At 42.9% G+C, this 24,166-nt stretch overlaps 1 protein-coding gene across 1 annotated transcript in view; it reads right to left on the bottom strand.

Annotated features, from left to right (window-relative positions):
* LOC141144890 (uncharacterized) overlaps nt 1-23,226 on the bottom strand; it is a 137,739-nt gene extending 114,513 nt beyond the window's left edge. Inside the window, exons 1-3 of the mRNA XM_073630982.1 lie at nt 22,930-23,226; nt 2,358-3,509; nt 749-845 (exon numbers count right to left, since the gene is read on the bottom strand). Of these exons, the coding sequence (XP_073487083.1) occupies nt 749-845; nt 2,358-3,483 (1,223 nt within the window). The 5' untranslated portion in view covers nt 3,484-3,509; nt 22,930-23,226. The remainder of the gene's footprint in view (nt 1-748; nt 846-2,357; nt 3,510-22,929) is intronic.
* Nucleotides 23,227-24,166: the final 940 nt, after the last annotated feature.

Raw genomic sequence — 24,166 nt, forward strand, 5'->3', positions numbered from 1 at the left:
GATCACCGCTGTATAGATTTAACTAAAGCAGCTGAAAGGGGGGAGGAGAAGCTTGTAACTCCCCCACTCACCGATCACCGCCTACTGTCCAGGTATCGGGTGAAGTATCGGGAGCATTTGCCCGAGTACAAGTACTCGGGCAAATGCTTGGTATCGGTGCCGATACCGATACTAGTATCGGTACAACCCTACTGTGGGGTGATCTGAAGAGGGCTGTGCACGGGAGATGCCCTCACAATCTGACAGATTTGGAGTGTTTTTGCAAAGAAGAGTGGGCAAATATTGCCAAGTCAAGATGTGGCATGCTGATAGACTCATACCCAAAAAGACTGAGTGCTGTAATAAAATCAAAAGGTGCTTCAACAAAGTATTAGTTTAAGGGTGTGCACACGTATGCAACCATATTATTTTAGTTTATTTTTACTTCCCTCCACCTAAAAAAATTCAGTTTGTTGTTCGAGGTGTACAGTTTATAGGTCACAATAAAGTTGGAAAAAGTTGTAAATAAAAAAAAAAAAAAATAATATGAGACAAAAGATAAATCATTTTAGATCACAAAAACCTGACATTTTAACAGGGGTGTGCAGACTTTTTATACACTGCTTTTGGGACAAGCTGCAGATTCAGTACCGCTATAATTGAAAGTGATAGTATATATATTTTCAAATCCAGAATGAGTTGAAAAAAATCTTTATAGTACACACTATTACAATAACCTGTAAAACAAACATTTAAAAAAAATACTAACTCTTTAAAGAATCTTTGGTTGCACGTGCTACATGTGAAAGGCTTCAATGTGTCATCATGATTACCCAAATGTTCATAGACCTTATTCCATTCAGGCTCTGTATAAAAAAAAAAAAAATGCGTTAGTAGTATTGGCAGGTACTAAACTCCAGGAGAAGAGCTATTTTTTAAATTTCATCTTTAGTACTTTAACTGCCTAGAAGGTATGAATTTCTTATGTAATATACTCTTCCAGAGTTAATTTTAACATCAAATTTCGATTTAGTCATAGTATTTTGACTAAAATGCCATTTTAGTTTTAGTTTCGTCATCTGAATTGTTTTAGTTGTATTTTTGTTGACTAAACTCCAGTACATTTAGTCGACTAAAATCAAATGGGTTTATTTAAAAATTGTAATGCATTATTTAAACATTGCTCCAGAATTGTCAAACTCATTATACTCCTGGACTTAAAATCTAATAACGTGTTATTTATGGTGTTAAAGTTTGAACACGCACTACACACACAGATTTAGCCATTGTGATATAGAACGTCTTTATAAATAAAACCAAGTTTCAGAAGCAAAACAAAAATATTGCTTTTTGACAAACAGAAGTGCAACTTTAAAATATAAAAAGCCCAAAAAACAGTAAACTGTATTGGCTGTAATGCCATTGCACATATTGCCTGAATATATTACCAACATTAAATATATATTTTATTTCTTAATAAGAAAAGCCATTTTCTTATTTTTTTTTTCCAGCAGCTTAGTAGATGTCCCCTACTTATTCTTATGTGGTACTGCAGTGTTAATTTTTACATCAAATTTCGATGTAGTTTTAGTCATAGTCTTTTGGCTAAAATTCCATTTTAGTTGTATTTTGGTCAATATAATTGTTTTAGTTTTAGTCGTATTTTAGTTGACTAAAATATTGTTAATTTAGTTGATGAAGTTACCACTGTGCCCTTCAAAACAATGTCAATTTAAAAATAATGAGTACCAGTCCGGAGGGACGCTAAGTTAGACCTATTACACTGTCCAATACCTGACTAATATGCATCACAGCAGAAGCTGGCCACATAACTTTTTAACGTGGCTAAACGGACCATACCTCAAGTCTGGAAGACCCAACGTGTAGCTTTCCAGGGAGTAAAGACATGCATTACCGCTATGATGCTTCATGAACGAATGTCCAGTATTGTGAATTAATCACATGCCAAATTTGGGAACCATGGAACTTATGAGTTTTCCTCACTCCAACCAACCTGTTTGGGCCTTATCTGATTGCTCCCTTTGGGGCTTCTAAGTCCGAGTTACCCCCTTCCCCTCTCTCGTCTATGACCCTCTTTTATTCTTTATTTTTTTTCCCTTGCTTATTTTCTAGTTCCTCTCCGTTCCCATTCACGCCATAACTGCCTATGAATGGGTTGCAGGAGAAGAGCCTGCATTGCACGTAGATTTTGGAGACATGGCATTTTTGCAGTTTTCAGTATCATCCCAAAATTTCAGACTTCTGTCATTTTGGATATAATAATTGTGATGTTTATTGCTCAGTTGTAATGTCTACCCATTTTCTTGCTGAAACCGAAAAATAATCAGTGCCTGAGCCACATGAACAATGACACATACCCACTAGTCCACAATGGCAACACTTGAAGATGTCATCACAATGGCAAGCGACGTGCAAGTTTCTGACATTGTCACTGTCAAATGATAAAGGACATTTGGTGCACAGGAACACTTCACTCTTCTTGTCATGTCCTTTCATGTGGCTTTTCCATGCACTCTGCGTCATGAACCTTCTCTCACACACCTGACACTGATAGCTCTTTCTTACTAGATGGTGGCTTTGGATGTGTTTGTCCATCAGACTCCATTCAGTCAGGAGACAGCCACAATGCACACACTTGAAGCCACCACCAGGTTTGTGGCACTGCATGTGTATTTTGTAAGTGTCTTTTGTTTCCAGTTGAAGCTGACAAGAAGAACATACATAGTTTGGTTTCTTAGCCTCATCATCACTGACCTGCCCACCAATCTGTGATGGTAGATCTGCTTCTTTCCTATGTCTACTTTCTGTCCTGACGCATTCATCAGCCGTGCTGCTTTTGGAGACCTTTACCTCTGCTGATGAAGGAATGGGCCGTATGCTAGATATCCGATAAAGACCAAGAGATAAGAGGTGTTCACACTGTGCATCATCTTCATCTTTGCTTTTGGGTGAATTCGCACTACTCGATGGAGGAACAGAGTCACTGGGAACAGATTCATCCAGCTGGAAGTCTGACTGTTCTCCTTCAAATAATGAATTGACTTCACTTGCACTGGCTAGATTTGTGTTAGCACTTTGGTCCCCAAGACTCATATCACATGATGCGGGGCTCATTGTGTTTAGCATCCTATACAGGAAAGGCATTTTTTCAAGGTTTTCTTCATTTTCTTTGTTTTCCTGTGCCATTTCCTCCCCAATGCTAAAGGAATCATTTTCTTCTTGGTCTGTGCTCTCCGGGATAAGAGGTGTTTGATCTAACTGGTGAACATCCAACACATGATGGCAGATTTTGTTTTTTAGGCTACTAGTAAACTGGCACAATTTACACCTGTAAATCTCTAATAGAAATACTTCCACCAGATTGGCAATCCTGGCATCAAAGCTCTCAGCAGTGGATGCGTAAAAGCAAGAAGTTGCAATCTCTGCACTAATATGCAAAGTTACAGGAGTTATATGCTTGAATTTCAACTTGATTTCATCCATTTCTAATAAGAGAAGCAACGGTGAACCTATGAAAAAAACAAATACAACCTTTACAGGTAGTCTAACAAAGTGAAGAGCTATTGAGCTATACACATTTATACACGTCTCAACCTCACAAATAAAAGTTTTAAAAGTGCATTTCCACTTTTGCAGCCACATTGCGATAACATCTATTTAATGTGTGTTACAGGTCAATCACATGGCATAACTTAAAAAGCTTGTATAACAGTGTAAATTTGCTGTCCCCTCAAAATAACTCAACACACAGCCATTAATGTCTTAACCGCTGGCAACAAAAGTAAGTACACCCCTAAGTGAAAATATCCAAATTGGGCACAAAGTGACAATATTTTGTGTAGACAGCATTTTCCAGCACTGACTTAACCCTCTCTTGGGCCACCAGAGCTTCACAGGTTGCCACTAGAGTCCTCTTCCACTCCTCCACAACCACATCACGGAGCTGGTGGATGTTAGAGACCTTGCGCTCCTCCACCTTCCATTTGAGGATGCCCCACAGATGCTCAATAGGGTTTAGGTCTGGAGACATGCTTGGCCAGTCTATCACCTATACTCTCAGCTTCTTTAGCAAGGCAGTGGTCGTCTTGGAGGTGGTTTGGGGTCGTTATGTTGGAATACTGCCCTGCTGCCCAGTCTCCGAAGGGAAGGGATCATGCTCTGCTTCAGTATGTCACAGTACTCTCAATGAACTGTAGCTCGCCAGTGCCGGTAGCACTCATGCAGCCCCAGACCATGACACTCCCACCACCATTGTTGACTGTAGGCAAGACAAACCTGGTTTCCGCCACACACGCTTGATACCATCTCAACCAAAAAAGTTTAACTTGGTCTCATCAGACCACAGGATATGATTCCAGTAATCCATGTCCTTAGTCTGCTTGTCTTCAGCAAACCGTTTGCAGGCTTGCTTGTGCATCATCTTTAGAAGAGGCTTCCTTCTAGGACAACAGACATGCAGACCAATTTTATGCAGTGTGTGGCATATGGTCTGATCACTGACAGGCTGACCCCCCCACCCCTTCAACCTCTGCAGCATTGCTGGCAGCACTCATATGTCTATTTCCCAAAGACAAGCTCTGGATATGACGCGCAGCAAGTGCACTGAACTTCTAGCGAGGCCTGTTCCGAGTGGAACCTGTCCTGTTAAACCACTGTATGGTCTTGTCCACCATGCTTCAGCTCAGTTTCAGGGTCTTGGCAATCTTCTTATTGCCCAGGCCATCTTTATGTAGATAAACCATTCTTTTTTTCGGATCCTCTGAGAGTTCTTTGCCATGAGGTGCTATGTTGAACTTCAAATGACTAGTAAGAGAGTAGATTGATAACACCAAATTTAACGTACCTGCTCCCCATTCACACCTGAGAACTTGTAACACTAATGAGTCACATGACACCGGGGAGGGAAAATGGCTAATTGGGCCCAATTTCAACATTTTCACTTAGGGGTGTACTCACTTTTGTTGCCAGCAGTTTAGACATTAATGGCTGTGTGTTGAGTTATTTTGAGGAGACAGGAAATTTACACTGTTATTCAAGCTGTACACTCATTACTTAACATTGTAGCAAAGTGTAATTTCTTCAGTGTTGTCACATAAAAAGACAGAATACATTTTTACAAAAACGTGAGGGATGTACTCACTTTTGTGAGATACTATATACACATACACACACACACACTCACACTGTATATATGTCAAAAGTAATGGGACACCTGCCTTTACACACATGAACTTTAATGGCATCCCAGTCTTAGTCCGTAGGGTTCAATATTGAGTTGGCCCACCCTTTGTAGCAATACAGCTTCAACTCTTCTGGGAAGGCTGACCACAAGGTTTAGGAGTGTGTCTATGGGAATGTTTGAACATTCTTCAAGAAGTGCATTTGTGAGGTCAGGCACCGATGTGGACGAGAAAGCCTGGCTTACAGTCTCCACTCTAATTCATCCCAAAGGTGTTCTATTGGGTTGAGGTCAGGACTCAGTGCAGGCCAGTCAAGTTGCTCCATCCCAAACTCGCTCATCCTTGTCTTTATGGACCTTGCTTTTTTTGTACAGGTCCAAATCATTTGGCGGAGGGGGGATTATGGTGTGGTGTTGTTTTTCAGGGGTTGGGCTTGGCCCCTTAGTTCCAGTGAAAATAACTCTTAAGGCGTCAACATACCAAGACATTTTGACAATTTCATGCACCCAACTTTGTGGGAACAGTTTGTGGATGGTCCCTTCCTGTTTCAACATGACTGCACACCAGTGCACACAGCAAGGTTCATAAAAGACATGGATGAGCGAGTTTGGGGTGGAGGAACTTGGCTGGTCTGCACAGGTGTCCCAATACTTTTGAGAATAATAAATAAAATATATATATATATATATATTCCAAAAAACAATCAGTGCCTTCCAAACTTCACTCAGAAATCCAGCATAAGATAAGAGTGAGATTCAAACAAATGATAAGCCAAAAGCGCTTTAGAGGTAAAACCCCAAACAGGTCTGCAGTGAATTATGTGATCATGCTAATACCTCCGGCTTCACTCCAACTTCACTCATTCAGTAGGAACACGTAAGATATAAACACTCATGGTGCAGTATATCTTTAAGCGGTAGTAAACTGCCAGGAAAATAAAAAAAATGGGCCCCTTGCAGGTTTATTCATAATGTACTAATATGCACTGCATACTAGCACATTTTGGATAGACTTATCTTTACACTGAGCCCTCCAGTGCAGCGCTGTCATGGCTCCCTGGCTTTGCCATCTTTACCCAATCTTCCTTCCAGATTTGTGGACTCCGGCTGTAAGATTTTTTTTTTTCAAGTTTTAGGAGATATTCACTGTACCTACAGGTAAGCCTTATTAAGGGCTTACCTGTAGGTACAAGTTCAAAAGTGACTAAGACTTTAATTCCACTTTAATCTCTGGATCTGACAACTGATGCTTCAGAAGTTCAAAGGCTTGAGTATTTCCCTGTGAATACTCGGACAGGACTTCTGTCACTTTTCCTCCAACCCCTGACAGTTTTCTTTGGTGGAGAATTCAAAGACCCATGAGATTCAGTCAATGTATCCTTACTAAAAGTCAGACATTGACTTTACTGACAGCAAACAATTACAGCTATTTCCTGCAGAAGAAAAAACTGATCTGCAGCTCAAAACAACATGCCCGAATCTATTAATAGGACAGACTTTTTCTAAAATTGTTCATAAAATGCTTGCAATCTGCCATGAGGCCTTCTACTGAGAAACATCTAAAATGTATGTGTGTATAGAGCGAGGCCCTGTCTCTGTGAACATTGGGGAGAATATGACACAGGATTTGCATTAAGGGTTAATGCGAGGTTCCGGACTATCGCTTGTTATCAGAGAAAACCCCCGTTAGACTTACTGGTAACGGTATTTCCAGGAACCTTCCAGGACAGCTACTTGAGAGATGATCAGCTCCGCCCTCTACAGGAAACACAAATCAGATACAATTTAAAAGGCCCCTCCATTTCCTCTGACCCTCAGTTGTTTAGAAGATCAAGTAACCTCCACCGAAGGTACACTCGGCAGAGGAAAAAAAAATAGAAAACATAAAACACACCACCACCGGGAAAAACATGTTTGACCAGTGACCAATTAGAATAGGGTGGGAATATAGAAGCTGTCCTGGAAGGTTCCTGGAAATACTGTTACCGGTAAGTCTAACTTTCCCATAGATTCTTCTTGTAACCAACTTATGGCTGTCCAGGACAGTATGAATAACCCTCTCTGAACACCCTTTTAACTGTAGGATGTGCCGCTCAGCCTCCAGGCCGTCAAATGGAAGGTCTGAGGGTTTGGATGTAATACCGGTCCCTGATGGAGCAGGTCCTTCCGAACTGGTAGGGGCCAGGGAGGATACACAGATAGGGCCTTCAGAGAGGAAAACCAAGTCCTCCTGGGCCACCAGGGGGCAATCAGAACAACTTCTGCCTGGTCCTGAATAATCTTCCAAACCACTAGGGGCAAAAGGGGAAAAGGAGGGAAGGCATAAGCCAGGCTGAAGTCCCATGGGAAGGACAGAGCATCTGTCCCCAAGGACTTTGTTTCCCTCTCCAGGGAGAAGAACGCCGGTAGCTTTTTGTTGAGACTGGAGGCAAAAAGATCCACTGTGGGGAGACCCCATCTTAGCACCACCTCCTGGAACGTGCCTTGATGTAGTTCCCAACCGCTGGAACTGATGCTCACCCTGCTCAGAAAGTCCGCCAGCACATTTTCTGACCCCTTGAATTGGACTGCTCTTACTGAAGTGACATAGATCTCCGCCCAGGACAGAATCTGCTGTGTCAATGACAGAAGCAATTCCGAGCGAGTGCCCCCTTGCTTGTTCAGGTATGCCACTGTTATGGCATTGTCTGAAAATATTAATATGTCCTTTGAATAGACCCTCTCTCCCAGAGAAATAAGTGCTTTCCTCACAGCCAGAAGCTCTCTGAAATTTGAGGAACGACCCGCTTCCTCTGGCAACCAGGTTCCTTGTGCTTGCCAGTCCTGTGAGTGAGCACCCCAACCCCACAATTTTGACCGGACAATGTTGTGTCCAATCCTTCCCTCTCTGCAGATGTTCTCGCTGCTCCCACCAGGCGAGATCTAGAAAATTCCCTTCTGGTAGTTTTACCAGCTGATCCAGAGAATTTTTCCTGCGATCCCAATGGAGCAAATGAAAAGCTTGAAGGGGTCTGGATTGCAATTGGGCCCAAGGCACTCCTGGAATGGCCGCCGTCATTAGGCCCAGCAACTGCATGATCCGCCGAAGGGAGGTCTGAGGGAGCAGTTTGAAGGCCTGCACAGAGAGAAGAATTTTCACAATTTTTTCTTCGGGAAGAAAAATCTTTAGGGCAAGAGTCTATTAGATAACCCAGGAAAAGTATGCTCTGTGAAGGTACTAGGCAAGACTTCTGCTGGTTGACCTTCCACCCTAATTTTTGAAAGGTCCGCAAAACCAACTGTAGGTCTTGAATAAGGGACTCCTTGTCCTGAGAAAAAAAAAAAAAAAATCAAAAAATCGTCTAGATACGGGATGATTGATACACTTTGAATCCAAAAAAAGGCCATGACTTCGGCCATGATTTTTGTAAAAATCCTCGGTGCTGCCGAGAGACCAAAAAGGAAGGGCGTTGAACTGCCAGTGAGACAGCTCGTTTTCCACGAGCACTGCAAACCTGAGGAACCTTCGGTGGCTCTGGCAGATTGGTACATGAAGATAAGCGTCCTGAAGTTCCAGGGTCACCATGAAGACCTTTGGCAACAACAGATTTCTTACCGAATAAATGTTCTCCATTCGGAAAGGTCTGTAAACTATGAATTGGTTCAGGACGCTTACATTTATGACCATATGAAAGCTGCCGGAAGCTTTCTAGACCAGAAAGACGTGAGAATAAAATCCTCGGAACTTCTGAATTTATGGGACAGGAGAAATAACGCCCTCCGTTTCCCACACAGAAATCAAATTTACCATGGCTTGCCGTCTCTCTTGGTCTCTCGGCAGGTGGGTAAGAAAAAATTTCTGGGTAGGAAGACTTTTGAATTCCAACCTGTAACCTTTTTCCAGAGTTTGAAGGATAAAGGAATTGGTGGAAATCTCTGCCCATTCCTTGATGAAATGGCACAGTCTTCCCCCTACCCCTAACCTACATCACAGGGTATTTTTGGAAGGGGCTGAAGGAGCAAAGGGAGCTCCCCTGTTTGTCTTTGTTAAAGGGCCATTTCTTTTTAGTCTGTTGCCTGTTGGTTCTAAAATTAGCCTCGTTTTGGAAGCCACGAAAAGGCCTCTTATTCTGGGGCTTATTCCTTAGGGAAGAAGGGAATCGTTTACCTTTCTCAGAGGAACGAGTTAAGACCTCTTCTTAGAAAGAACCAAACAATAGTTTGCCTTCGAAAGGAATGCCACAGAGCTTATTTTTGGAAGCTCACCTTCCCAAGATTTAAGCCAGATAGCTTGCCTAGCTAAATTGATGAGGGCAGAAGCCCTAGCTGCGGATTTCACTGAATCTGCTGCTGCGTCAGCTAAGAAGGCGACTGACTTGGCAATGAGTGGGAGGGATTCCCTAATCTCTTCCTTGGGGGTGTCAGATGCCAGAAGATCATCCAGACGCTGAACCCATACATCTAAATTTCTAGCCACACAGGTGGATGCTGCCGCTGGGCCTAAAGAAAAAGCTGAAGCATCCCAGGCCCTGTGTAGCAATGAGTCGGCCTTTCTATCCATTTGATCCTTAAGGACCCCAGAATCCTCAAAAGAAAGATCTGATCTTTTGGACACCTGCGACATAGGAGCATCTAATCTAGGACACTTAAATAAAACCTCCTCAAATTCAGGCTGAAAAGGAAATCTTCTTTTGTGTCCTCTGGATTGGAAGAACTTTTTTTCAGGTTCTATCCATTCAGACAGAATCATGTCCCTAAGAGACTGATGTACCAGAAATGTTTTAGATTTCCGTCCCTGTAGGCCCCTATACATTTTATCCTGTATAGATTGGGCTTGCTGTGGCATCTCAATCTGTTCTGAGGTATAAATCGCTTTTAGTAGCTCATCAATATCCTCAACTGGAAAAAGATACTTAGATGAGCTACCTGTATCATCCTCCGATGCAGACTGTATCACGTGAACTAATAGTCTCAGATACAAACAAGGGAAGGGACCTGGCAGAGGTTGAAGGATCTTGAGCTACGGGTCTAGAAGAGGGAGGGCCTAGACTAGTAACCCTGTCATTAAGTGACCGAAAAGAGTCCACTACCTCCTTCATAGAAGTCATTAACTCCTTAAAGGAGGAAGACTCTGAACTAGCACTGGGTGGAATACAATCCTCACAAAATAGCTTTTTATAACTATGAGAGCCTGGCCTTACAGTTCCCACATTTCTTCTTCACTGGTTTGGCCTACAAAAAAATCAGAAACAAGGACCATAAAATTAAAAGGTTCCATACAAAAAAAGTCCCTTGCTGTAGCTATCCACAGGCAAGGGCTTACCTTGGGGGCAGTATGGGACCCGGATGCTGTCGCTAGTTCAATATGAGCGGATGCTCCATTCTCAGACCTGTCCTCAAGCTCCATGAAGCAAGCGGAGAACGGTCGTAGAGAAGACTGCTGCTGACCGCAAAACTGCACTTAGAATGGCGTTTTTAGCAGGGCATTCCCCTGCAGCATGTCCTCAGTGTCTCCACCCCATACTCCTTTTAAAACTCGGCGTCCGGAAGTGCGTCATGTGACTTCCGGTTCCGGCACCATCTTGCCGTGTCACCGGAAGTCCTCCTGATGCCATCTTGGTACACCGAAATGAAGCATTGAAGGAGGACACAGTTCCACACAGCAGCGCTGGGGAAACATGGAAGGGAGTTGCCACCATTTATACAGGCAAGTAACCCTTAGGAATAGGAAACCCTTCTGGTACAGACCATCATCCAGGACTTGGCCACAACTAGTCCTGGATGAAACCAGAGAAGGGGGGTCCACCAACCACAGTTACCAGACCTTAAGAAAACAAAAAACGTGTTGGTGTTCCTGGAGGGTCTGGAAACACAAAAAAACTGAGGGTCAGAAGAAAGGGAGGGGCCTTTTAAATTGTATCTGATTTGTGTTTCCTGTAGAGGGTGGGGCCGATCATCTCTCAAGTAGCTGTCCTGGAAGGTGAGGGGGAAAGCTGTGTTTTTGGTTTTTGCTGGATTCTGTAGTTCTGTATCGAACCTTTCAACCCTGTGTCCGGATTTTGCCAGGTGTCTGAAGTCTGTGTCAGTACACAGGTGTGCAGGGTTGTTATATACTCCAGGTGGTGTGACGTGCTGACGTCACCACGTTTCTGGAGACCCGGACGGATGGTTTGCTGTATATGTGCTGGCCGGCATAACTGATTTTAAAAGGGTTTGTTAACCCATTTATATAAAACTTTGCCAGCCCCTCTATTAGAGACTGGCATAGCACACTATGTGAGTAGTTTGAAAAACGAGCGTTCTAAATACCTAATTTGGGCTGTCTTCAGGCCGGTCACATTACTCGCGGGCACTTTACAGCTCCGATTAAATTTTTGGATTTTATTTTACAAGAATAGCGGCAGGGCCGGGCCAGAGACAGACACACAGGGGGATGACGGGCAGGAAGGAGGGGGTGAGAGAAGAGAGCAGAGAGGACAGATAGGTATGATGCAGGGATGCAATCAGACCACGTGATCAGGGCAGAGCAGCGTGATCTCTCTGGTAAACCGTTCGATTCTCTGGTGGTGGACCACATATCAGCAAGTTTAAGCATGTTCTGCTGCCTTTAAATTCAAACTGATGCTCAGTCTACCTTCTGGTTGTTTTGCATCACGTTTTGGATACTCTTATCACTATATTGTTTGGATCACCATCACTGTCTGCCTCTTGTATCGGTGATTTGCTTTTTGGACATTATTTTTGGACTCTACACTACACTACACTACACTACACTACATTGTTATTATCATACTAAGTCCATCATTGTTTAAGGATTTAGAATTCACGTTATTGTGATTATTACATTTTTTATATACACTCCTTAATCTCTGTTTATTCGGAAGATTACTTATTAGCGCTGCACTTACTTTCCACATGTTATATATTTTGCAACTGATCTCTTGCTGTGCTGGCTGCTAACTGACCTTTTCTAATAGACAGCGCGGTATATTCACTTTACTTATATATTCCGTACCTTTCCTGCCGTATGTCCCCAATAACCATAGACTGCAGATTCTGACCCTTTGATTTTCAGATCCTTTTGATTTAATTTTTTGGCCTTGATATGTACAGGCTCATGCCCCTCCACAATACTCTCCTATAAGGACTACCTGGCCCCATGGTGTTTGCTTCCACATTGTACATTTTATAGTGCTTTTTATGGCTTATACTATGGTACACGTGCAGTGAAGACATTCCCTTATTTGTTTGTCTGTCTATCGACAACGTTGTCGTTAGAGATGATGAATGGTGGAGGTTGTAATGATTTTATGCTTCTGTGCATTTGAATATTTTTTTCAAACATTTAATACATTTTACATTTTTTTTTTATATATATTATTTGCATTTATTCAGATACTATATATCTGTGGCTCTGTATATGGCATCTTTTTCTTTCCTTGGTATAGAATTTTGTTTTCCACAGTCAATGTGAACCTAGGCTAAAAGGTCAGTTTTTACCTGCAGGGCATGAGCAGGTTTTCAATGCAGGCAGGTGATGTCTACTGTGATGCAGCAGCTGCACAGATACAGCTGCTACTCCCAACATGACACCCGTGCAGCTGCAAGTGAGGACCCCAGAATGCAGATAAAGCAGACCCTGAACACAGACCTGCACCTACTGGGTGTCAAATTGGGAGCACTGGCTGTGTCCGTGCAGCTCCTGTATCCCAATAGAATTAATGGCAATGCCTGTGCATGGATGCATGGAACATCTAAGTTGGCAATCAGCGACTTATAGCGGAACGTTGATAGCATGGCAGGCAGTCAGACACTGAATGAAATTTTGTGGAAACCCGTGACACGAATACAGTGATCAGTGGTAATACTATACACTGTCACTGTACTAATGACACTGGCTGGGAAAGGTTAACATCTAGGGCGATCAAAGGGTTAAATGTGTGCATTCACTGTGAGGTGCTTTAAAGAATAAGTTCACCTTTTACCCAAAATAAATAAATGTACATTGTTTGCAGGTAAAAACATGTGCATTTATTATTTTTTGTTGCAGGAGCCTGTAAAGCATTCCACCAGCGATCAGCAGATCACTGATGCCATGGAGGACTCCTGCATACTTGTCACTGTATTGGCATCCAAGGAAACCAATACATTCTAACAGGAAGCATGAATGAACTATCATGGTAATCCACAGCACTGTGGTAGTTCATTGGGAACAAGCCGACAGCTGCTGGTAAGACTGTCGGGCCTTGTAATGTTCCATTCACAGGAGTACCATGAATGAGTGACGCGGTCGGGCCGGCAGGCATTTTTTTTTGACAGCCAGCAGGGAGCAGAAGATACCCTGCTAGATAGCAGAAAGGGGGGAGGGGGCAGGGGCCGGTGCTTTCATAGCATGTTGCATGTTACATCCAGAATATGGGTGTAGCCCGTAACATGTTATGAAAGGTCAATATTCCTATTACTTAATTAAGGGATGTGCTTTGCATGGAAACAAAAACAGCACATCCCTGCTGACAGGACAGAGCTCTGCATTCTTTACATTCATAGAGCTCTGCCTTGTCATCCTCTTTGCCAATCAGTGGGTGCCAAAGGTCAATAATTGGCCCGGGACCTTCTGATTAGCCGGCGAGGTGGCAATGCACATGCACGGCCCCCATCTGGAAGTGCTGGATCATGTATCCAGTACAGGAGAGCCGCTTTGTTGCCGTACTCCTACATGACAGTCAAAAAGCAGTTAGGGAACTTTCACACTGAGCTGCGCCGGGCAGTAAAGTGCCGCTATTTTTAACCCTGCTGTACCGTCGTTTTAGCAGCGCTTTTCGCACCCGCAAAGCACCACTCTAGCGGCGTTTGCCCATTGATTTTAATGGGCAGGGGTGCTTTAGGATCAGTGTACACACCGTTTCTAAAGCGCCTCAAAGGAGCTGCTTGCCGGACTTTTTTTTACATCCTGCCAGCGCAACGCTACAATGTGAAAGCCCTCAGGCTTTCACACTGGAGTGAGAGGAGAGGCACTTTACAGGCGCTATTTTTAGTGCTATAGTGCCTGTAAAGCTCCTCAATGTAAAAGGGGGTCTTAAAGTAACATGTGGCAACTTCCTATACGCTGGGATAAAATGCAACATGTTTGCATTATATCACAACTCACTGCACTGCAGCTACAGGCTGCATTGTAGTTCAAAAAGGGCAAATAGTAAAAAATTGGTTTTCTGTGTGTTCTAGTGGCAACAGGCATTCTTACAATGCAGAAAATGCCAGTCACTACACTATTTATGTGTATACTGCAAAAATTATTAGTTTCTACAAACTATGGGATATATATTTGGAGTTTTTATTTTTGTATTAATTTTTTTACTGGCAATGGAGGCAATCAGCGACTTATAGCTTAACTGCGATAATGTGGCAGGCAATTTGGACACTAACACTTTTTTGAGGACCAAGGACACTGGCTGGGAAGGGCTTAACATCAAGGGTGATCAAAGGGTTAACTGTGTGCCTAGCCTGTGTTTTAGTGTAGTGGGGGAGTTGCTTTTACTTAGGGAAGGCATAGATCTTTGTTCCTGCTTGAGACACAGGATCCATGCCTTCCTTACTGACAGAATGGTAATTTGCATTTTTTTTTCTACATAGATTGCTGTTCCGCCTGCGTACCGAACGATCGGTGGGTGCCGGCGTACATCGAGCAGCACAGTGGGAGTGAGTCACCGGTGGAGCACACTCGTGACTGATATGCGGAAGTATAGGATTATGCATATATACACACACACACACGTGATCCTGCGCAGCGTGACTGCCCTGTAGCAATAAAACTGCTATGGGGTGGTGGGCAAGTCGTAAAAAAGATGGCTACACCAAACACCTGTCTATCCCATCCTACACGCAAGAATATGTATGAAGATCTGTGCAACTGTCAGACTATAATTGAGTTCAACAGGCAACTGCATGGAACACCTCTCCGCTCCAGGGCACATCAACATGGCCAAATACTTCTATATTTGTGCAGCTGCATGAATATGCCGTGTAATACAGCCCCACATAGCAATACAAATGTAAGGGGGATGTAATCCTGCAATACTCCATTTATAATGAAGGAAACATTATTGCTATAGGGGTACTAGGTAATACACTAATTATGTTTTAGCAAAGCTCTGTCCATATGTCTGAGTAGCTCTGGGCTTCAGTTGGATGGAGATGTGAATGGAAGGTTTCTTGTTTCATAAAAATAGATAGTCAATAAAAGGATTGATTCACAATGTTAGCTCTGATTTCATTTCATTTTACTATACCAGTAATGCATGGAATGCCTGTGTGTTGTAAATTCCAAGTGTATTCTGCTTTAAAAATATATTCTTTTCACTCTGATAGATAGAAATATCTAGTGTAGATTCTCATACACAGCACTATTGGTGACTTCTCTCACCTTACAGTCACTGAAGGGCTGTTATCACTGCTGGGATTCCTCTGAAGGACAGAACATGCTGAAGAGGAGGAGGGAGGAGAGAGAGAAGGGAGGGGGAGCAGCTACTCTCTGGCTCTGTGAAGTCTCGGGAGTGAGCAGAGAGCCGACATCAATCAAGCAAGATGACAGTAAAGTGGGTGGATCCAGACTCCAGAGACAAACCATTGTCGGTATTACACTGTTTGAAAGTCTGTAGACCCTCCCACAGGTATTAAGCTCGATTTTAACAGAATGGGGGCACTTCTGAGAGGGCTGGAAGGATTTATAGATATCAGCAACTCACATAAAATAGATGTAAGAAAAAAAAAAAGAAACCCATACTTCTCTTTTAAACGCCCCGGCTGGGTTATAGGAGGTCCGTGCGAGCTGATAAGCAAGCCCTTTATGGTGGTGGTGGTTCATTTAAAAATCACACACTTCAAGGTGGTGATATGGACTAAGAACACTTATCTCTTTATGACTTGAGGACTTTATCGAATCACGTTCTACTTTGATGTATGCAGATATACCATATAATTAGCGCAACTCTATAGGTTTATACATTATGACCTAAATCTGCATGGGGGTTTTTTACCCCCATTTTTTAAAATAAGGAACAAGACTTTACTACCGCTTTAACTGAAACAGAAGCAGCTGCATAGGAGGCTTAAAAATGGGTAAGGAACAGCCAAACTCTGCTACTAAGGCGAGGTTGTGGAAGACGGTTTCATTTCCGGAGATACACCATGGAAAGCCTGAGCACAGCAACAAGACACAAGATAGTTATGCTGCATCTATTTTACAAGTGTAATAGCCTTTAACCGCTTGCCGACCGCCTCACGCAGATATACTGTGGCAGAAGGGCACGTACAGGCAGAATCACGTACCTGTACGTTCCCCTTTAAGAGGTGGTCAGCGCCCACAGCAAGCTCTGTGTGTCAAATTGCGGGTCCCATAGACTCGATCGCCGCAGGGATACCCGCGATCGTCTCACGAGGAGGAAGAACGGGGAGATGCTAATGTAAACAAGCATCTCCCCGTTCTGCCTAGTGACAGTGTCACTGTTCTCTGCTCCCTGTCATCGGAGCAGAGAACAGTGACGTCCCACACACAGCCCAACCCCCTCACAGTTAGAAACATTCCTTAGGACATACTTAACCCCTCCCCGCCCCCTAGTGGTTAACCCCTTCACTGCCAGTGCAATTTACACAGTAATCAGTGCATTTTTTTTAGCACTGATCGCTGTATAAATGACAATGGTCCCAAAAATGTGTCAAAAATGTCTGATGTGTCCGCCATAATGTCGCAGTCACAATAAAAAAAAAAAAAAAAAAAAAAAAAAAAAAGCTGATCGCCTCCATTAAAAAAAAAAAAAAATTAATAAAAATGCCATAAAACTATCCCCTATTTTGTAAACGTTATAACTTTTGCTCAAAACGATCAATAATCGCTTATTGCGATTTTTTTTACCAAAAATATGTAGAAGATTACGTATCGGCCTAAACTGAGGATAAAAATAGTTTATTTTTATATATTTTTGGGGGATATTTATTAAAGCAAAAAATAATGTGTTTTTTTCAAAATTGTCGCTCTATTTTTGTTTATAGCGCAAAAGATAAAAAACGCAGGGGTGATCAAATACCACCAAAAGAAAGATCTATTTGTGGGAAAAAAAGGACGTCAATTTTGTTTGGGAGCCACGTCGCATGACCGCGCAATTGTCAGTTAAAGCGACGCAGTGCCGAAACGCAAAAAGTGCTCTGGTCAGTAAGGGGGTAAATTCTTCCGGGGCTGAAGTGGTTAAAGGCAGTTACCACTTTAATATGATAGTAAAGGCAATGACAAACATACAGTGGGGACAGAAAGTATTCAGACCCCCTTAAATTTTTCACTCTTCGTTATATTGCAGCCATTTGCTAAAATCACTTAAGTTCATTTTTTTCCTCATTAATGTACACACAGCACCCCATATTGACAGAAAAACACAGAATTGTTGACATTTTTGCAGATTTATTAAAAAAGAAAAACTGAAATATCACATGGTTCTAAGTATTCAGACCCTTTGCTCAGTATTTAGTAGAAGCACCCTTTGATCTAATACAGCCATGAGTCTTTTTGGGAAAGATGCAACAAGTTTTTTACACCTGGATTTGGGGATCCTCTGCCATTCCTCCTTGAAGATCCTCTCCAGTTCTGTCAGGTTGGATGGTAAACGTTGGACAGCCATTTTTAGGTCTCTCCAGAGATGCTCAATTGGGTTTAAGTCAGGGCTCTGGCTGGGCCATTCAAGAACAGTCACAGGGTTGTTGTGAAGCCACTCCTTCGTTATTTTAGCTGTGTGCTTAGGGTCATTGTCTTGTTGGAAGGTAAACCTTCGGCCAAGTCTGAGGTCCTGAGCACTCTGGAGAAGGTTTTCATCCAGGATATCCCTGTACTTGGCCGCATTCATCTTTCCTTCGATTGCAACCAGTCGTCCTGTCCCTGCAGCTGAATAACACCCCCACAGCATGATGCTGCCACCACCATGCTTCACTGTTGGGACTGTATTGGACAGGTGATGAGCAGTGCCTGGTTTGCTCCACACATACCGCTTAAAATTAAGGTCAAAAAGTTCTTGATCTCATCAGACCAGAGAATCTTATTTCTCACCATCTTGGAGTCTTTTGAGTGTTTTTTAGCAAACTCCATGCAAGCTTTCATATGTGTTGAACTGAGGAGAGGCTTCCGTCGGGCCACTCTGCCATAAAGGCCCGACTGGTGGAGGGCTGCAGTGATGGTTGACTTTCTACAACTTTCCCCCATCTCCCGACTGCATCTCTGGAGCTCAGCCACAGTGATCTTTGGGTTCTTCTTTACCTCTCTCACCAAAGCTCTTCTCCCCTGATAGCTCAGTTTGGCCGGACAGCCAGCTCTAGGAAGGGTTCTGGTCGTCCCAAACATCATCCAATTAAGGATTGTGGAGGCCACTGTGCTCTTAGGAACCTTAAGTGCAGAAGAAATTTATTTGTAACCTTGGCCAGATCTGTGCCTTGTCACAATACTGTCTCTAAGCTCTTTAGGCAGTTCCTTTGACCTCATGATTCTCATTTGCTCTGACATGCACTGTGAGCTGTAAGGTCTTATATAGACAGGTGTGTGGCTTTCCTAATCAAGTCCAATCAGTATAATCAAACACAGCTGGACTCAAAAGAAGGTGTAGAACCATCTCAAGGATGATCAGAAGAAATGGACAGCACCTGAGTTAAATATATGGGTGTCACAGCAAAGGGTCTGAATACTTAGGACCATGTGACATTTCAGTTTTTATTTTTTAATAAATCTGCAAAAATGTCAACAATTCTGTGTTTTTCTGTCAATATGGGGTGCTGTGTGTACATTAATGAGGAAAAAAATGAACTTAAACGGTTTTAGCAAATGGCTGCAATATAACAAAGAGTGATACATTTAAGGGGGTCTGAATACTTTCCGTCCCCACTATACATATCTATCACGCCATACCATCAGTGACTGGCCCCAAATTTATCCTGCAGAAGGACAATGACCCCAAACATACAGCCAATGTCATTAGGAACTATCTTCCGTGTAAAGAACAAGAAGTCCTATATGATTATACAACATGATTGAGTTCTTTTTAAACTTCATCTACTGTATATGTTCAATTAAGCAATTGAGGTATTTGTGGTTTCTTCCTTGCCTCCCCCTCCTGCCCTCCCCCCCCTCTCATCTTCTAAGTATCCTTAGTCTGCCCCCACCCCATCCCCTCCCACCAGACCTTCTTGACTGATTGCTTTAATATGTTACCTCTGCGTCACTGTTTTGTTGCAATGTCATGTACTGCTCTCATACTTCTTTATGTTGTCTATATGGAAAACTAATGAATGAAAATATATATATATAAATATATATATATATATATATATATATATATATATATATATATATATATATATATATATATATATATATATATATATATATATTTTTTTTTTTTTTAATCTAAATGTGCCTATGCATCGCTTGTAATGTTTAAATCTTGAATAATAATGTTTTCTTGTTAAAAAAAAAAAAAGAACAAGAAGTCCTGGAAGGGATGGTCTGGCCCCCACAGAGCCCTTATCTCAACATCCTTGAGTCTGTCTGGGATTACATGAAGAGACAGAAAGATTTGAAGCAGCCTACATCCACAGAAGATCAGTGGATAGTTCTCCAAGATGTTTGCAACAACCCACCTGTTGAGTTCCTTGTGTACCTAGAAGAATTAATGTTGCTTTGAAGGCAAAGGGTGGTCACACCAAATATTGATTTGATTTGGATTCCTCTTCTGTTCATTGACTTTATTTTTTATCAATTAACAAAATGTAAACAATTAACACTTTTGTTTTTGAAAGCATTCTTCATTTACAGAATTCTTTCACACCTGCCTAAAACTTTTTCAAGGTAGTGTGTATGTATTTACACAAACATAACTGTAAATGTTTTAGGTATGTTGTGTGAATGGGAACACATAAAAATCTAGTGGGGTTTTCTCAAATTTCCATTGCTCACATCAGCCACTCCTCTAAAAAGCGATCTGCAGTGGATTGATTTTCAGGGGGAATCAAAACATAGTAAAGAGACGATCTGTGGCCTCCTCACCACCTGTTTTAACCACCTCCCGCCCCGCCTATAGCAGAATGATGGCTGGCGGTGATTCTGTTATCCTGACTGGATGTCATATGATGTCTTTCAGGATAACATGCCGGCGCGCAGTGTGGCGATCGGTGGTGCTGCATGTCACTCTGGCACACTGCATCTCCGATCGTGGTAAGGAGCCTCCAGCTTTCCTCGGTTCGCGCTGACAGGGAGAGCCGATTGGTGGCTCTCCATCAGAGGAGGGTTCTGCGCTGATAATCAGCACATTGATTATCAGCACAGCCCCCATTAGATGTGCTACAACAATGCCAACCAGTGCCCATCAGCTGCCAGTCAGTGCCCCATCAGGAATGCCAATCAGTGCCCATCACAGTGCCCATCAGTAACACCTGTAAGTACCTCATCATCAGTGCTGTCCATCAGTGCTGCCTGTCAGTGCCGTCTATCCGTGCCCATCAGTGCTGCATATCAGTGCCCATCAATTCTACATATCAGTGCCAACTCATCAGTGCTCGTCAGTGAAGGAGAAAACAAAATTTTATAAAAGGAACCAAGAAAAACTTTAAAAAAAAAAAATCTGTCCTTTTTAGTTTGTTTAGCAAGAAATAAAAACCACAGAGGTGATCAAATACTAGGGATCGACTGATTTTTGGTGCGGTCTATTATCAGCAGCTTATATTCACTTTTTTAGAAGTATCGGTCAAAAAACTGATCGATATTACTGCAAGGAATTTTACCCGGGTACCGTTGTTTAGAGCAGACGGTCAGCTTTATTGTAATATCAACCAGTGCGGCTCAGCAGCTGCTCCGATGTTATTACAAGCAGTGAGAGTGCCCCCCCCCCCCTTCCACCGCCTAGGGCCGCTCGCCTGGGCTCTCCCGTCCCACCGAGAGGTCCAAGTAACCAGCCGGCATGTCCGCCAACAATTGTCATTCAAAGTTCGACAGCGCTGAAAATTGTCCTAGGCAGGAAGAGGGGAAAGTGCCCAGTATTGAAGTAGTTAAAAGGAGTTATAAAGGCAGAAGGTTTTTTTACCTTAATGCATTCTGTAGCCACAGCCCTCAAATGAAAGGAAGAGAAAAACCGGGCAGTCTGCCAAGAATCATAACATTCTTCATCAGCTGAACTTAAAGCGGGGGTTCACCCACACCGCCAAAAAAAAAAAAAAAAAAAAAAATTAAAAGCCAGCAGCTACAAATACTGCAGCTGCTGACTTTTAATACATGGCCACTTACCTGTCCCAGGGTCCAGCGATGTCGGCAGGGGACGCCGAGAACCGAGCATCCTAGGTGAGGGAATCAGGAAGTGAAGCGTTGCGGCTTCACTTCCCGGTTCCCTACTGCGCATGCGCGAGTCGCGCTGCGCGTCCCTAGTGGTCCCCGCTCTCTCCTGGGAGCTGTGTGTTCCCAGCAGACAGCGCGGTCGGGACGGGAAGAGGCATAGACTCCCATGGGAGTCTATGCCGGAAGTGGATGCAAATACCTGTCTTAGACAGGTCTCTGCACCCCCCTCCCCCCTGAAAGGTGCCAAATGTGACACCGGAGGGGGGGAGGGTTCCGAAAAGCGGAAGTTCCATTTTTGTGTGGAACTCCGCTTTAAGTATAAACATTGTAACAATTTGTCAATGGAATAGACTTTGTGTGTAAGTGAAAAAAAGTTTAACCACCTAAACACTAAACCTTTTTCTGACATTTGTTGGTTTCATGTTAAAATTATTTTTTTTTGCTAGAAAATTACTTCGAACCCCCAAACATCATATACATTTATTTGGTAGACACCCTAGGAGAATATAATTGTGGTTGTTGCAATATTTTATGTCACACTGTATTTGCGCAGCGGCCTAGTTTGGAAAAAATTACTTTAATGAAAAAAAAAAAAACTAACCAGTAAAGTTAGGCCATTTTTTTTTTTTATAATGTGAAAGATTTTACATCGCGAGAATCGTGATCTTTTTATTCTAAGCAAAAAAATTGTGATTCTCATTTTGGCCAGAATCGTGCAGCTGTAATATATCTATCTATATCCTGTTCCTTTAAACACGTCAGCCCTTGAAGGATTTGTCCCCTTAATGAGCAGGCTATTTTGCGATACTGGACTGCATCGCTTTAACTGACAATTGCGCGGTCATGCGATGATGTACCCAAACAAAATCGACATCCTTTATTTTCCCCACAAATAGAGCTTTCTTTTGGTGGTATTTGATCACCTCTACGGTTTTTTATTTTTAGCGCTATAAACAAAAAAAAGAGCGACAATTTTGAAAAAAAAAAAGCGCTATAGTTTTCACTTTCTGCTTTAATACATATCCAAAAAAAAATAAATATATGTCTTCATAAATTTAGACCAACATGTATTCTTCTACATATTTCTGGTAAAAAAAATCCCAATAAGTTTATATTGATTGGTTTGCGCAAAAGTTATAGCGTCTACTTAATAGGGGATAGATTTATGGACTTTTATTTTATTTCTTTCTAGGACTGTAGCAGTAGCTGTTCAAACATATCAGCAAGTAATCAGATTAGTACAATAAATGACAATAGTTTTCTGTATCTGGAGTGTATGCAATGTATCTGAGTGTTAATCCGCTTCCCTGACTGCTGCAGAAGTATGCAGATTCCCAGCTCAGTCCCGCACTTGTCACATGAGGACCTGCAGCCCCCAAAGCTAGGACTGAGCGGATCCCTCATGGACTGTACTCACCCCGTTCCCAGCTCCAAGTTATCCCCTTGTACCGGGCCAGCTGTCATCCCACATTTCTCTACATCAGGAACGAGCTTCCGGCAGCGCACCTCCTTCCTCGCTGCCTGTTGCTCTCGCCAGTCCGTGCACGCCCACACTACCTTTTTTTTTTTTTCTTTTCTTTTTTTTTAAACAAACTTTATTAGCACTAGGTGCAGTCTCTGCACAGCAGAGGCCAGCGCTGTGAATTCAGTCTGCATTTTTGGAATGGAGTATCAGTTTTCTTCCTAGTCTGCATCATCCTCTTATTTCTTTCTGAAATATGCACACACAGATCCCAACTATTGGAGTTTCTATTCTGCTGTACTTATTTCCTATTCAAATAGCCTTCTATTTCAAAGATACGATCGTAAACCATCATTTGCATCTCTGTTTCCGCCATGTAATCCCATAATCCGATCGAAATATGATCATATTTGTGAACAAAGTATCCTGATGTTGTCAATCGATACAAAAGGATCGATAACTTTCTGGCCCCGACTGGTTGACTCAAGTTTGATCGGTTCCGTGACAAAGTCTAAATCGATCAGAAGGGAAGTTATGGCTATTTGATTTTTTGCAGATTCAATCATTTTGATGGAATCGTAGATCAATTGGATAAAAAAAATTGAGGCATGTACGGCCATCGTTAGATTATTTGCATTTTTAATCATTCTGATAGAGTCTAAATCGATTGCATATGGCTATATTGCCAATAAATGAGCAATTTCTTTTCTGATCAGAATATTTTCTAGTCAACAACCCTTTTGACCAATGTGCCACATGCAGGGAAGTGGATTTCAGTCAATAGTTAGGATCAGTGGTGGCTGGTGGGTTTTTCTTTGGGGGGGGGCAGCAAACCACCCCCCCCCCCCGCCCCCCCCCTTCTGCCGGTCGGTCCTGCACTCACCCCATCTAGGTGTCGGGCAGTGGATTGCGGACAGCATCTCCGGTGTCCTCAGCACGGTGTGTGGGTGGCTGGCAGCAGGTTGGGAACAGCAGCTCCGGTGTCCTCAGTGCAGTGGGTGGGTGGCTGGCGGCGGGCTGGGAACATCAGCTCCGGTGTCCTCAGCGCAGTGGGTGGGTGGCTGGCGATGGGCTGGGAACAGTGGCTCCGGTGTCCTCAGCGCAGTGGGTGGGTGGCTGGTGATGGGCTGGGAACAGCGGCTCTGGTGTCCTCAGCGCAGTCGGTGGGTGGCTGGCGGCGGGCTGGGAACAG

The sequence above is a fragment of the Aquarana catesbeiana genome, linkage group LG05 (genome assembly GCF_042186555.1).
Source record: "Aquarana catesbeiana isolate 2022-GZ linkage group LG05, ASM4218655v1, whole genome shotgun sequence".
Taxonomy (NCBI): domain Eukaryota; kingdom Metazoa; phylum Chordata; class Amphibia; order Anura; family Ranidae; genus Aquarana; species Aquarana catesbeiana.